Below are 17005 nucleotides of genomic sequence, written 5' to 3'. Positions count from 1 at the left end.
GGATTCACAATGATCTGCTGGGTTTGACTATTTCTGTGCCATGAGTTGTATTATGTTCTGGTACAGAGAACAGACTTTGAATAATAATGGTGTGATGGTTATTAGGATCATCACCATTATTACTTTGAACCTGAGAATAAATTGCAATGTGATCTTGCAATCCATGGACAGAACATTTCTGAGCTCAGCACTCTAACCAGGACCCCACCTGGCCAGGATTATGCATGTGCTATGTGACAATAACGATTACTCCTTCTTCCTAGCGTTGTTCCCGCTGTGGCGCAGGGTCCGCTTTTCGGCATTGTCTTCTCCATTTGGCTCGGTCCAGGACATCTTCGGGGGATGCGTTGACCGTCTTCATGTCTTCCTTTATTCGATCCATCCATCGCTTCATCGGACGTCCGCGTGGACGGCGGCCCTCTGGCTCAATACGCATGGCAGTCTTGGCCACTGATGACTCTTCACTTCGCATCACATGGCCGTACCACCGAAGCCTTGCCAATAACGATTACTAATAATGTTATTTACGCGAAGGTGCGCCGTTTCACAGACGAGTAGAGTCTGCCAGCAGGGGGAGACCTTACTATGGAGATTCATCCAACGAGCTCATTTGCAAGAAATGCAACAAAATATTGCGCGTCGAGACTCCGGCACGCGGGGCCTCATCTCTCTTGCAATAACGTCCCGGGATGTTCAACATCCACCGTAGCGGCACATTTGAGGTGAATACTACGCCCTGGGCTTGAGCCATGGAGCCTGGCGTGGGCCAAGTCATCGGCCGAGAGACGCGCCGGCAACTAACGCGGGGTTTGTTCGTGCTGCCCGCGTGCCTTTACTCGCCGAGGAAAGCCACATTGAGTCTCGAGGCTTTGTCACAGGGCTCCTCCTTGGAGCACGTGGCACTATTATTATCTCATGAGCGCAGTAAGTAGCCTTCGCCGCGATGGGAGGAAACTGGAGTGGCGCGAGACAATCGACATGGGAAATAACAGCGATGGGTCAGCGACCTACTTTCTGTACTGCATGCTGCAGGTGCCACACACGAAGGCTCTATCGCGGTGTGATCCACCAACTTTCCTCTGAGGTGCTACGTTACAGTGAAGCATCTCCACTAATCAAAGACGTTTTGAATTGTTATATATAGAGAGCTGTGACCTTATACAGCCTAGATAAATATATAGCTTGTCCTAAAGAATAGAGATGTTATCATTCACCATTCTCATGAACACACAACGCCTTTATACAAGAGATACCATTTTTAATAGGATACATGGTTGCATGCTGTAATATGAATTGGTTTATCCAAAACGTTTCAAACAAGAAACAGTCCTGCATGAGGTGTGTTACTATTTGTAATTCTCACTTTTTAAAAATATATATCTAATGCTCGCTTAGTTTTTTGTACGAACAGTTTCGTCAAATCATTTGAAATAGGATGTAAATGTTGCCAGCCTTTTAACATTTCCTCCGAGTTGGCACGTTTGCCCTCGTGACAATTTGATTTGATTGGCCCTGGGGATGATGGAGAGTTATAGTTAAACGTTGGCATTATACTTCCACAATCTAACCAACCAAGACACCGATCACGAATCGCAATATTGGTTGTGAAATTTACGCATGAAATAAAAATGATGTACGGGGAAAGAAAAAAAAATTCGGTCTAAAAATATTCTACCACGTAATTTTTTTTCTTCATGTATGTTTCTCAAAAGAAAAATGCTCAAGGGCAATGCATTCACACTCCACACGCGAGAATAATTATGTTCAGGCCACAGAAGACGCCACCGTGAGTTTATATAATGGGCACTTAAACATTTATATCGGAATCGATGTTACGGAAGACACCAGCATTAAGATAAAAACACACACACACACACACAAGCGCGCAAACACGCGGTCCCAAATCTAAAGTGACTTGCTGGTGTATTATTAATGGTGAAGGGAAAGTGTGTCAGGCAGATCGGGATGGAGTGGGAAGACAGGGGAAAGCAACTGCAACAAACGGTGCCATAAATAAATAAATTGATGTACGCGTGCATCAGGCTCCCGGCAGTCGGGTAATGCACCTCCAGTCTCCACGCACCGTGAGCGCTGCGCACGTTGCACGGACCCGGGTCTGTACACGGAAGAATTCTGCAGCATCGCAGGCGGTGCTACAGGTGGGCAGAGGGGCTATCGACCCCCCCCCCTCTCGCCCCCCCCCCCACCCCCTTTAGCCACCCATCCCCACCTGCGCACCTTTGTTGCGACACCATTCAGATGCCCCTGCTCATGAATTGATGGTGCCACTCAATATGTTTATCATCATCGAATTTCATAATTACTATGACCAGCCAATCACAACCTCGTGCTGGATTAAGGCCTCCCCAATCAGACTATGCCACATCAGGGTCTATATGTGTAGCAAAGCACCCATCGTCGTCAGTTTTTTTAAATATATTCTTTATTTTTATTATTTTCATTTTATTTCATATCTACGTGACTTTACCGAAAACACCAAAGAATACAAAGCACCCATGTTGAGGACTCGGTGTTAGCAGACTGACTGTTTCATCTCATCCACACTCTGTCCAACCACCACGCTGCAGGTCACAACAACTCACCCACTCACCCACTCACTCACCCACCCACCCCCTCCACCACGCTGCAGGTCACAACAATGCACTCAACTCACCCACCCACTCCACCACGGCTGCAGGTCACAACACTTTTCTGTGTATTCCTCACCTCGCACTGCTCAACTTTGGAATTCTCTCTCCAAACATCTCTTTTCCCAAGTTCTTATAACAGCTTAAACTTTGCTCAATTCAAGAAAAGTGTTACATTCCTATTGATGAAAACCGTGACGGTGATGTGCGTTTGACATTTTGGGTCCTAAGGCCTGTGCTCAGCTATTGTGTTTAAAAAAAAAACGATGCCATTATTTCTGGAGCAAAAAACTTGAAGATGCTCTGGCTCACTTTCCTACTCGTACATCGCATGGATTATGAAATGCTGGACTTGATAAAATGCAGTCAGCGGTGGCTTTGTAACCCTAGGTGAAGGCAATTGTGAGATGCTAGTTTCCATCGGAATGAAGAAAAGTTTTCTTAAGTTTAAAAAGTTTACTGTGCAAAGCCATATTTGAATTATAAGTTCAGGCCCGATGCTCGCTTAGAAAGGCCTTTATCTAGCAGTGGATAGAAGGACAACAAACTGAACCGCTTTTTGTGTTTAGTTTGTCCATCCCCCGCACCTCCGATTAGCACAGTTGGCAACATACGGTGCGAAAAAAGTTCAACATATATACAACAAAAATGATGATGATGATAAATAATCTAACTAAACCATCCTTTGTGATTTTAGTGTCTAAATCTTTCCGCACATCACCTCCCCTCTTTTATTTCCTTTCTCTATCTACTTCCTCCCTTTGCCTCATGCCATAAAAAAAAATCACCAATCATATCCACAGTGTTGCCATTAGAGTTAGAGAAATAAAGAGCTAACAAGAAGGGGGTGATGATAAACGACGGCAAACAAACACTGCCATGAATAAATGAGTGGATGTGCACGGTGTGCGCAACGCCTCCAGGCAGCGCACGCGCCGACGTGACGTCAGAGAACAGCCCCAAGAACACGGCACCGCAGGACTGGGGCAGTGAGTATCAAGTAACCAACTACTATGAACTATTTTCATTTGACCAGGTAAGGCCCACTGAGTAAAAAAATATTTTTTTTCTAGACATCCCCTCCAGAGGGTTTCTGGTATACTCTTCCATGCTGGACAGACCTGAAATTAGTATAATTTTTTAAAATATATATAAAAATATATTGTTTTACCTTGGTGTACTTTTCATTGCATAGAGAGACTGACCACCGTCACAGGAATGTCGAATGTCTCGGGGGCTACAGCAGAGATGAGCACTGCCACGCACGCAACTGATTGGGTGGAGTGACGACTGAACGGTAAATTATCTCAAAATAAAAGAGCGTTCATTTGTACTCTTAGGTTTTTTTCGGTAAAGTCACGTAGGTATGAATCCTTGCAGTCACGAAAGCTTCAAATCTAGAAGCCTTCATTGGGGTTGTCGCTTTCGTATTTAGTTTTTTTAACAGTGACGCAATGGAGAAAGGTCAAGGTTCAGCCTGTAGTGTCTTGCTCACACCACTGCTGGAGGAAGGGCGTCCACCAGAGGTCGCTCGAGCGAAAGCCCCTCTGTCTTTCTTCCACAACAGCGAGGCATCTTGGAATAGGCGGAGGCGAGAACCCACTGCCCATACTTTACCCACTGCACGAGATCGGCCGATCGGCCTGCGTTGTGCCCATTTAAAAACTGCCCGGTGGCCATAGGCGGAGAGGGGATTTCAAGAAGCTCGCTCCGTTGTTTTCACGAGCCGCACCGGGAGATTGAACCGCCGGGCTCAGAATTTCGTGGTTCATTGGTGCCAAGCATCACACCGCAGCACCATCCCATTTGTACAACATCAAAGCGCGCAGATGCTTGTTCAGCTACTGTGGGCAGCGTTTGCTGCAATGTTGTCAAAAAATAACTGTATTTTATAAATGTAGCCGTAAGCAAAATAAGCAGATGGTTTGCAAAATGAGAGCTTTGTTTATTTTGTTCGGAGCTACAGTGGTGGAAGGGTGCGGTATCGGAGGGAGGGACAGATTTTTAAAAAGACAAAGGGAGATTTTAAAAAAATACGATGAGAGACAGATAGACGTTAACAAAAATAGATGGATACAGACGATAAAAGACAGAAACAGGACACTGAAAATGAAACAGAGAAAACATAGACAGAGAGAAATGTACACTTAGAAAGATGCAGTCGGACTGTCACGGAGTGAGAGAGAAATCGGCAACACAAGTCGTGTTACACAGAATTAAGTGACACGGAGAGCTGTGAGTGATAAAATATAGACAGCCATTCAAATGGACAGCCACAGTATATAGACTGCAACGATCAGACACAGATTAACATAGGAGAAGACATGCAAATGGATAGGCAGACATATAGACTAACGCGGCATAGATAGAAATAATGTGAGATGTTAAGCACAGCCCAGAGCCGATAAGACACAGAATGAGAATGCAATGACAATTAAGAAATGAGGCCAGCAGAGAGAGCAAGAGAAGGTGCGTGAACAAGGACCGTGACACAGGCTCACACAACATGCGATTAACCCTCACAACACCACAGGACACACGTCAGAATGTCACGTAACCCGAACCGCAGCACAAACACAGCACAGGTGCAATATCTCGCCTTTGTTGGGCTAAATGCATATGCACTGCCACTGACCAGGGGCATATATTTGTACCTTGTATTATCGGGATTACTTTCCACAGGCAATCCGGATGCAAAGACCAATTCCCAGACTTTACATGTCAGCCCTGAATGAGTGTCAACTCGAGCAGTGATGCAGAAGTACAGTAGTTTGATTTGTCTGGACTAAAAACACATTGCCATTGGCTGGAGGCCCAGATAGGGACGTGGTATTATCTACATTTCCTCCGATGGGCAGATGCTGATTCCCATGCTGAATATTTCAGATGTGGATGAGTTGCAGCACTTGTGGTGGCACAATTGAAAACTAAAAGCACGAGGAACATGAACTGGCTAAGGACCCCATTTAAGCTGTTGTATTGTTCATGGTTGCTTAAAAACAAGTAAAGTAGACAATGTGATAATTGCTGGACCGTACGAGTTCAACCCAGAGTCAAGGATGTGTGGCAACTCTAGCAGTGATAGAGGCAATCTGATTTGCAGGCTAAACACCCAAGCCGTGCCATTTGGCTGGGGTGTAAATACAAGCTTTGCGTCAGCCACCTTTCTTCCTTTGACTTTTTTATTTATTTTGCTAGCAGTCTCATGCAATGACAGAAAGATACGTATTTTTGGACTTATCACAGAACAGTGCATGATCTTATTTTACAGAACTAATTCTGTCCTCCTTTCCAAGTAACCTCTTGTCCACACTAGGGTACTGCTGTTCCCCATGTACCCTGCTACAGGGATAGAGTGCAATTAAACAGACATTATTTTCATTATTTTATTCTCACAGCTGGAATCTTGCCAAGGTACACCGACACTCTGCAGCTGAGCGCCCCATTTGTATCACCACGGTGGCGAGATGTTAACTACCTCGCCTGGTATACAGGAGATCGTGGGATCGATCTCAACCCTGACTCCTGAATGTTTGTAGTTTTGCATGTCCCACTCCCTGTGGTCGTGTGGATTTTTCTCCGGGTCCTCTGGTTTTTGCTCCACATTTAAAATCAACATGCGTTCAGAGTATTTGGCTGCTTTCAATTTCCATGCGAGAATCCACTTCGTTGAGCTATCGTTTGTGGCCAGGTCGCTTCTTTAAAAAAAGTCAGTGGACCTTACCTGAATAAAATAAAAGGTTAAGTTCGTAGTTTTTTTTTTTTCGATCAACCAGGGGCAGCCATAAAACACGGATCGGAGCTGGCACTTTCTGGGTCGAAAGTGGAACGGGTGGAGAGGGAGCTGGCCTACCGTCATGAGCAAGCCACGGCTCTCTCTGATGGCGCCGCAGCAGCCCAGGAATCCCAGTAGGAAGAGCACCACCCCCGCTGCCAGCATGATGTAAGTGCCGGTGAACAGCAGCGGGTTGGACGCGACGATCTCCCGGAAGCCACGCGGGTCGGCCGCCACCCAGATGCCGACTGCCAGAAGCGCCGCGCCTCCAAGCTGCGCACGGGAACGATTGTTCGTTCAATCATTCGTTCATTTTATTCGTTCAACACACAGCTTCAGTCATTCGATCACTGCGTACAGGCGTTGTCGGAGATGCACTCCACTTTTTGACATTTAATTTTACCAAAATTGCATTACACGGGTCTTATCGGCATTGTCATCATCGTCAGCCATGGCCAATCCACTGCTGGATGAAGGTTTCCCCAAGCCCCGGCCACCTCTCTCACAATCCTGCGATGTATTAATCCACCTTGCACCGGCAAACGAGAGGTGATTTTTTTTTTGTATTACTCCATCCCCCCGGTTGGATGTAAGCCGGTCATACAGCAGGCAACACACTCTCCAGCAACTCGGAACTATGATAATATAATTAACCTATGCATGCTCTCTCATGCGTGTGATCCCCTCTCTGTTTCTCGATGTAATTCCAAGCGGCGGGCATCTGTCCACGCTTCTTTGCGCGCTTTTCATTCTTTGTTCCGTTTTTTTTTGTCTTAATGATCGTGTTTCCGAACCACATGTCATACAGCAGGTGGCTTGCACCCATTAAACACTTTATTACTCTTTGGCTCTTTCAGTAAAGTCACGTAGGTATAAATTTAATAAATCACGACGTTTCGATCGCAACACAAGCGGTCGTCCTCAGGCAGTAAAAAATGTATCCAGCAGTTTTTTTTTTCAGCATATTTTTTATATATTTTTTTCTGCCTAAGGACGACCGCTTGTGTTGCGATCAAAACGTCGTTTTTTATTATATTTTATTTTACACCTACGTGACTTCACCGAAAGAACCAAAGAGTATGGATTCCTGCAGTCACGAAAGCTTCAAATTAAGATTAAAAACTTTCTTATTTAGGCACGTTGCGATTTTCAAAAGCACTCCAACCTGCTCCCTTCCACCTCTATATGTCATCATTTTGATTGCAGACCAACGTCAGTAGCTGTCCTGCGTACGCATCTTCTACTGTGCTTCCCGGTTGTGTGGATGTTCAACTTCTTCTGCACCGTACGTAGCCAACCGTGCTAATCAGAGGTGCGGGGGAAGGACAACAAACTAAACACAAAAGGCATTTCTGAAGAAGTGAGTTTTCAATCTACATTTAAAAGTGCATAGCTCCAGTGGCTTTCTAATATCGGAAGGAAGAGCGTTCCAGACGGCCACAGAAGTGCATCTGAAAGCGCGCGATGCGGTGACCGTCTTTGTCCGATGGCCAGCCAACAGCCACTGCTGCGAGGATGACCAGAGCTGGCGTGATGCTGCTTGTCGGTTGTGTCCCTCCAACAGACGTGTCCAATTGTTTCGCAAACTCGTTGTACCTGACCTTTGCTTTGCTCGCATTTAGTTGAATAAAGGGTGTTAAATTAACCAGCGAGAACACTGCCCCGATCTGCCACATTAAAAATACGGCATATCATTCCAGCCAGATGTAGGATCGTGTGTTGTTGAGCAGGTGGACTTTTCCAGTTCACAGTCAACGCTTGAAATCCACACACTGCTGGGTCAGCTTGGAAAGGCCACTCTTGCCTCAGCAGTCTAAGAGAGCTGACAAGGCCAAATTGAGTGTCAAAACAACTGTTTGAGGATTGTTTTGCACTGTTGCCTAAAGTCCACTTGAAACTGCGCCAAGACTGGTACAATGCGCCACATGAGTGGAGCTCTCACAAAGCCCCGAAACGCGTTGCAGCCAATTCAGTATCCGCGCGGTAGAATTGAACGAAGGAAGTCAGACTTAGCAGCTAAAAAAAAAATCTACGAATTTTGTCAGAGTTGTGATGCTTTGTACCGCGCATTGTTCGGCTCAATGTGTGACCTTCAGCTCCACGTGCTGGCAGCTTCTTCAGGAACTTTGGTTCAAGTTGAAATGTCAGACATCGTGCCAAACAATACAGCTACAATACTGGAAACTAAAACTACTAAACAAATTTTTTTATTTGAACAGGTATGGCCCACTGCATAGCGACCTGGCCACAAAATGAGAGCTCAAAGAATTGCCTTATCACGTGGAAATTTAAAGCAGCCGAATACTCAAAACGCATGCTGATTCTAAATGTGTAGGGGAAAAGCGGAGGACCGAGAGACAAATCCACGCGACCATGGAGAGAACATGCAAAGCCCAAATATATAGGCATCAGGGTCGGGATCGAACCCACGACCTCCTGTGTACCGAGCGAGGGAGTTAACATGTCGTCACCGCAGCGCTCCTTATTTACTCAAACTCATTTGGGACACGTGGGTGGCTCAGAGGTCGGACCGTCGAGTTTGCACCACTCAGGTGCTGGGATCCATTCCGAATAGTCACCTGTGTTTTAACGGAATCCACAAATCTAAAGAATATCTGGCTCCAGCCCGGTCACCAATGATTGCACAAACAAACAAAAAACCCTTCGCACGGACTTAATTTGGGATAAATTATAGCTCTGAGAATTAATCGATTTGACTTTTATATGAGGTCAATTACCGTCAATGGCAAAGCGAGCAGAAAAGTGGGTCAGAGGTCACTGTAAGGGATCTCAGAGGTAGCTCTGTCGTGTCTACTTCTGTGGGCTGTTCTCTCACTCAATGGGTTCAACTTCGTGATCTGAATCAATTCTACGTCTCGTGACATGAAGCCAATGGCACGATTAGGGCAACATATGGGGAAGACATTGAAAGTACACAGTCACGCATCACTTTACTCAAATTATTGGAAGGAGCTACGAGTTCCAGTGTATTTTTACTCATTTTCCAGTGCGTAATCCGGTTACCCTTATTCAGCATCTACGTGGTCGATTACTTTGTATATATATTCCTTACATTCTTGTTTTACCTTAAAATTATTCCAAACTGAAATCGGGGGGGATGTTCGTGTCAGCAGCTTGGGTTAATGCCAGTAAAGGAACAGCCAATGCGTGCAGATCACGCTACGAAGCCTACAGCCAGCACAGCACTGCGTTATAAAGTCACACGAACATCACACGTGGTGATTTGAAGATATTAATCATAAGATATCAATTGGAGCGTGTTTTACATTGAAATGACCATTATTGCAATGTGCTACGTTGTTTATAATACTTCGAGTAGTGAGTCGTCATGGAATAATTATAGTTTAAAGTAACCCCATCCAACGGGCATTCTCAGTGTCCGCCCCTAGTTTCTGGAATGATATCGCCACGAAACTTGATTCACAGTCACTACCTTCACTCAATCGTCTTAATGTTCAGTTTAGTTAAATATTGAATTCATAATGAAGTAATATATTGTAAAAAAAAAATTGTTGACTTTTTTCATTGCTGTATTTATTGTATTTATATTTTTTATGCGACTTGTTACCAACGTATTTTCAATTTACAGTTTTTCTGTTTTGTTGATGAAACCCGATTCAAGAGCTTCTTATCTCACAGGGCAATTCTAAATAAACTGTTCAACTGTGCAACATCTCCTACCACGAGTGTATTTTCTTCTCATTGTTTGGCGTTTCCAAAGTTTAACAATTCCTAGTCTGAATGCTCCATTCATTTCACAACCAATAAAGGCATTGTAATCCTACAGACATACGCTGCAACTGTTTCTAGAATTTTGTTTCTATCAAGTGAACTCACAAACTGAAGCACCCCGGCTAATACATCTGGTGGTGCTGCTTTGAGAGTGTTGCACAAGCACAATCATTAATAACAAAATTCAACAAATGTCGTCAATAACACACTGTGTGGCCGTAAAAAAATAAATCTAAATATACAATGGCCGATGCTTCAGGGAAAGGGCCTTCTTCATAGGACGCATGTGCGTGAAATGTGACCTCGTCTTCTTCTACGCGTTTGTCCCACTCATGTCCGGGGTCCGCTGTCCTTGCCAACCTTCTCCACGCTGCGCTGTCCTGCGCCATCTCTCTTTCCGCTCCTCTGGCCACCGTGTCCCATCACAACCCCCCCCCCCCAACCACTTCTTCTGCCTTCCTCTTGATCGCTTTGCTTCCACTTGCATCATTTGCACCTTCTGACCCATATACTTTTCCCGTTGTCTCTCCAAATAACCCGAACCACACCACCCTTTCGCCTCTCATCTTCTCTGTGATTTCTACCACCTTGAGGCTTCCTCTCACTTTTTCATTTCTCACCCTGTCCCTTCCTTGTTGAATCCAACATCCACCGCAACATCCTCATCTCTGTGACTGACATAGCGTGGTCCTCCATCATTCTTGTGCCAATACACTCGGCCCCATACAACAGCACCGGCCTCACCACCATCTTGTACTATACACTACACTATACACTACACTATACACTACTATACACTACACACTAACTCCCTGCCTTAGCAGCGCTTCCACCATATATTCTCAGCAACTCTCCCACTATATTTTTCACCTGATGACAATTGCTTGTGTTGCGATCGAAACGTCGTGATATTGTTATTATTTTTTATCATTATTATTATTTGTTCTATCTACGTGGCTTTACTGAAAGACCCAAAGAATACTCTACACTACTATACACTACACTATACACTACACTGTACACTACTATACACTGCACTAGACACTACACACTTTTCCCTTCAACCAAACTGGGACCCTCTTATCGCACACCACACCAGTCATCTTTCTCGCCATTGCAGCCATCCAGCCCCTGTTCTCATCTCTCCTTCGAATGATCCATCAGCACATATCGTTGCACCCCATATACTGCATTATTATTGACGAATATCTTAATATATATAACTGGCTTTTACAGGCTTCTGAACAGTTACAAATGTTTAAAATGTCATCCACCGAGCCAAGCATGGGCGTTTACCTGTCAATCTGAAAGGTTGTGAGTTTAAAATCCAGGTTTGCTGGTTGATACAACTCTTCACGACTACCGTGCTTAACCTAATGCGTATAGATGATCCCGAGTTAGTGAGTTACTCATGTAAATTCTGACGGTGTTGTACAAGAGCAATACAGCTAGGCTTCCGTACAGTTATAGTCGAGTCTATGTTCAGACCACACTACTATGTACAAGCCCGTCTGTCAACCCACTGCTGGATGAATGCCTAGAACACAACGCATCGATGTTTAGTGGTGTTTTAACCATACTTCACCACGCTGGTCAGCGCAGGTTGGGTGAAGTGGGAGACCAGGATGGGTCTCGGTATCGCTCGCCACTGATGTTAGCCGTGGCGAGGAATACGAGCAGTGGTCACCGGATTCATAGTCCAATGTGGAGGGTGATTGGTATTACTCCTTCAGTGCAGGGTCAGTATTACGTTAGAAACCAGTTTCAGGCCGATGCAAAATATACTTAACAATGTGCGATCCCCATTTAGCAATGATGCAGATGATCCATCTCTTGTAGAGGGTAACACTAATGCCAATAGAAAGAAAGTGAGCGCTGCCCAGAACCAGTTATTAGTTTAACATAAGGACATCTTTCATAGAACACGTTTTCAGGAACACATAAGAAAATGTTAAAATCTAAACATGAATTAATTCATATGTGTTTTAGTGAACATTAGGCACTAACTACAAAGCCCCAACTCATAAAATAGCTCAGTGTCAGTAAGTACTTGTACACTTACACATGTATAGTGAATATATTACCTTGCATCAATACACAATGATAACTGAGCAACCCCTTTCCCCTATGTATATATTTGTGTGACTATCAAGTAGCTGGCTGGGTCACACTGTGGTTTAAAAATCAAATCTCAGTCCACGGCTGTCAGCCTATCATCACTCGATGGTCCATAATATAAAAAATCCACGACATTTCATCAGAAACCTGATAATGGTTGATCGATGGAATGACTGCCCCTACCCCCTCTGCCCGCCATAGCAATGTGGAATGTCCACTGGTGACTCAAGGCCATCAGCAGGGATGAACAATGCCTCCCACCCTCGCGAGCGAGGAGACGCATGCGACTTGTCGAGTTAATTTACAACAGAAAAACGTCTCCGTCACCAGCCTTTGCATTTTAACGTTGATGCAAAAATCGTTGCCGACACTCGTAAGGATTACGGAAAACAGTGATACCTCCAAATGCAGGTATCAGTGTTGACAGTTTGACATACAAATTTGATGATATGTTCACTGGCACGAATGTGCAACTTACGTATCTCTCTTGGTGAAGCGCATTTAACACACAATTTCACCTGCTGCCCGTATCCAATCAGTATATCAATCAATCAAATTACATAGCTGGATGACAGTCCATCGAGATTCGTTATCTCTTTTGAATTAAAAAATCTTGACTGTCATTAATATTTAGTTATTTCATATTCGGACTGTTTTTCAAGTAAATATGTATCCCTGCTCAAGCAAGCATCGAGGGTGGCACTTATATCCATTGGGTGTCCCTGAGCCAATTATGACAATTCCACATTCCCATGGTGGGTGCCAGTCCATCCATAGAACAACAGCTGTTGAAGTCCCACACAGTGGCACTCGTGCTATCGACCTCGGATGGATGACAGCCTGAGTCGACCCCTGACTGGGATTTAAACTCGGCAAACATAATTTGAATGCACACATATCGATGAGCAACATTTGAAAAGTATTCAGCAGTAGTTTCATGCAATGCATCGTGAATTAATTAATTCTTAGTTAAGACATGACGATTCAAGACATTTCTGTTTGCACATCAGGTCTACAGAAAGCGACAATTTCAAGGTCAAGTAGGAGACCATTATTTCAACGATAACAAAAGCATCGGCAAGCAATGATTGCTGAGTGTCTAATGCACGCGTAATCAGAGGGAAGGAGACAATAAGGCAGGCAGAACAAGACACAAACAGGTGACGAGCTTAAAAACGACTGTGCGATCCGCCCCAATTACCCCGAAAAATCTACACGACGCAATCGTGGTGAAAGGCACTTCGACGCGAGTTCTCCCCCTTTCGACTGAACAGCGGGCGCATCGGAGCCGGCAACGGAGCGCGTGGCGTGGCGTGGCGCGGCGCGGATGCGTAATCGCTTACGAAGATGAGAAAGTTGAAGAAGAACATCAGGTATTTGACGCAGGACAGGCAGTTGCTCTCCATGTTGGCGGCGAGGCTGCTTGGCAGCGCGACTTGGTTGCAGTGTAGAGATCGCCCCAGCCGTCGACGGTCTATCTCTGCCGAAGCGGGGCTCTGTGGAACAGATTCACGCACGCGCACGCACGCGCGCGTGCATCACTCTCAGCACATCGGCTCTCTCTCGCATGCCGTGCTGCTATGACAACGGGCTGCTCACTCTCTGCCAAATGTAAACACCCAACATTTTGCACGCACATCCAGACGGACACGCACGCGCACAGACGTGCGGACACGCATAGATGGGGGTCCTTGCATGGAATCGTACAAAGGCGGGGGACAAAGGCACAGGGACACACGGACACGCACAGATGCAGGAGATTAGTTCTAGTCTGCAGAGGTTGCTGGGGAAAGTGATGTTAGCGAGCGCCTATTAAGACCGGCAAAGGTGCATCGGATACTCATTTAAGCTGAGTCGACTCAAGTCTGGTTCACTTATTTTGGCTGAGAGCAGGAATTTAACTGAGGTTTCCAGGTTCATAGTGCTGCAATACACGACCGCCTCCACACTCAAACACAGAGAAACAAAGAAAAAAGACAAAGATCTCCCGCACAGCCTACACAGACTGTTGGCACACGTGCTGTGAGCAAGCTATGAAGGTCGGCACGGCACACCAATTGGTGGGTGGCCAACACCACGCATCGGGATGCCTTTGTCTCCCGAGTGGCGATGTTTACACACCGCATCAGGTATTCATTGCAGGCTGAGTCGACCTAGGGGAGACTCAGGGCCGAGTTCAGATAATCGTCACCGGTGTTGGCCGTGAGCGGGAATTTAACTTGGGTGGCTGGGTTCGAAGCGGTCTAGCCACGACACTACCACTCCCCACAATGTATATGCACACACACGAGGACGAATACATACACACGTGTCCACACATGCAAGTACACAAGCGCATGCACACAGACGTACAATGTCAATTGGCTTTCGGACTCAAAGGCGACACTATGCACGCAAGGGCAGGACAAACGTTCCACTCACAAATTGGAAAAGGCTAATATTAGCGAGCGCCTATTAAGCCTGGCATGGCAAATATGTACCGCCTGCTTTGCATTCCCGTTGTCCACAATGTACTCATTTTAGGCTGAAACGACCTACATTACCGTGAAACCCAACACCAGGTCGAGATGTCAATAGCCACTGGTGATTGTGCATAACCAAGAATTTAACTCTCTTAGATAACAGCGGCGTTTAGTTTGCAGACCATCCATACCATCCATCCAAGGCAGTACAGCAAGTGGACTAATCTCCACATGTTAATTTCTGTACAGGGATAGAGTGTTGTCCCCTCGCACGCGTGCATTTTCTCCGGGTGCCACGGTTTTCTCCCACTCGTACAATAAACACTCATCAATAATTGGCTTAAAATATCTAAATATAAAAAATCCAATGCAGGACCCTCCTGAAAAAAAGAGTCATACGACTCAGTGTGGCTCTCCTGGATAAATAAGTCAATCATTATTATTTATTGTTATTACCACTCTGTCAGATCCCCCCCCCCCCCCCATTAGCCGTATAAACTGCCGAGGCAAGCGCCGAAAGCGAATTACTATTTTGATCATAATAGCACACAGGAGAGCGCTGCTGCCAACACGACACCCGGCCATCTTCGTCTCCCCAATGCTCCGATGTTGACGCTGCGCCATGCAGGAATTACACTTGGGCCGATGCAACGCAAAGCTCTGCACGATGATGTTCAGATGACAATTTCCCACGGGCAGGAGTCGAACCAGGATGGCGCTGGGGCTGTGAGGCAGTGGCGCTAGTGACACGAATGCCCTCTCACCGTGAGTCGTGCGCGTAGCGCAGTAATAGCACGCGCGGGACATTATACACGCGGCACACTCGTGTGAATACAAATGTTCACCAACAAAGAGAGCAAATATATTGTCACATTGATCACGGTGACAAGGCCAACAACAGCGCAGAGTTTAAACAAACTCTGGTGATTCTTTGAGCTTATATAATTTAAGCGGTAATAGCCAAGATTTGTTGTATGTTGCTATTTTTACTGTCACACATCAATCTCCACGTCGCAGCATTTAGAAGCCTATCTATGTCACACGCTCAATGTTTGTCCGCGTGTTAATTCTACGTGAAACATTTAACAACGCCCACATCAAACATTGTGATCATATTAACGTCACTTCATTAAACATATGGATGTCTTAAATATAGCCGAGTAACAGCTACATTAGCATAACATCTCAGCACATACTTATTTTGCCTTAATGCATTAACAAATAAAATGAAACACCACTTTGCCCTCTTTACGTGTAAAATGTTTTAATCGCACTGTTCAAGTCTTTTGTCAATCCACTGCTGGATGAAGGCCCTCTCCACATGCCGTGTCGATCATGGGCGTTGCTTGACCATACTTCACCACGCTGGTCAGTGTGGGTGGCTGACCAGGCTTGGTTCGGATATTACTTCGCACCGCTGTTCACTGTGGCCAGGAATCAAACTCCGGTTGACGGGTTCATTGCGCCGTTTGCTAACCACTGCACCACCACTCCCTACTTTAGTAATACTGTAGTACTGCATACACTTTCATATATAACACATATGTATGTATGTTGAACTTCTTTCGCACCATACATACCCAACCGTGCTAATCGAAGGTGTGGGGGAAAGACAACCAACTAAACACAAAAAGCAGTTCTAAAGAAATTAGTTTTCAATTATCCATTCATTTTGCTGCATGAATCAACATTTAATTTGCAATAAATTATGCATAATTGTCAACAGAGGTTATGGAAGCCTAATTGCGAATGATGAGTCCCATATATATAAAATCAATGGGGATGTTGTAAAATATATACATACATATACACTCGCTTGTGTAAATTACACAAATGACAGGTGGTGAAAGCCAACTGGAGTAGTAAGAAAGATTTCTGAAGGTGGGTGGACATGCCCAGGAATAGCCCTGTTTGTCGATGCACTGCTGGATGAGGGCATCACCATGCCCGTGTCATTGGGGGTTATTCGATTATACTGCACCGTGCTGACCAGTCGGTGAATGCGAGTTTTTTTTTTATAATCGACATTGGATCACAGTTACAGTCCAACAGTGGGGTTTCCTGTTCATTTCACAGAGAGGGCGGTCGCTCATCTCGGCACTTGTGCAGGCTCAAGGCTGTTTAGCTTCTGAGATCTGAGAGATTTGGTACGTTCTGGATGAATTAACACAGGCAGGGAAACACAATCCAATGCAGCTGGGCAGTGTTACATTAAAAGGCCACTATCCCTCCAGGGTTGATACAAAGAG

The 17005-nt window shown here is 45.3% G+C and overlaps 1 protein-coding gene across 3 annotated transcripts in view; it reads right to left on the bottom strand.

Annotated features, from left to right (window-relative positions):
• The window catches only part of TSPAN18 (tetraspanin 18), a 99249-nt gene that overhangs the window by 37833 nt on the left and 44411 nt on the right, over window positions 1-17005 (bottom strand). For all 3 annotated transcript variants that reach the window (XM_061564638.1, XM_061564637.1, XM_061564639.1), the window contains exons 2-3: window positions 13638-13790; window positions 6502-6696 (exon numbers count right to left, since the gene is read on the bottom strand). In XM_061564638.1, coding sequence (XP_061420622.1) covers window positions 6502-6696; window positions 13638-13700 — 258 coding nt within the window. In that variant the 5' untranslated portion in view covers window positions 13701-13790. The remainder of the gene's footprint in view (window positions 1-6501; window positions 6697-13637; window positions 13791-17005) is intronic.

The sequence above is a fragment of the Lethenteron reissneri genome, chromosome 33 (assembly GCF_015708825.2).
Source record: "Lethenteron reissneri isolate LAM-NWPU_2019-01 chromosome 33, ASM1570882v1, whole genome shotgun sequence".
Lineage (NCBI taxonomy): Eukaryota > Metazoa > Chordata > Hyperoartia > Petromyzontiformes > Petromyzontidae > Lethenteron > Lethenteron reissneri.
Note: the sequence above shows the minus strand (reverse complement) of the source record. Positions and strands in the feature narration are given on the sequence as shown.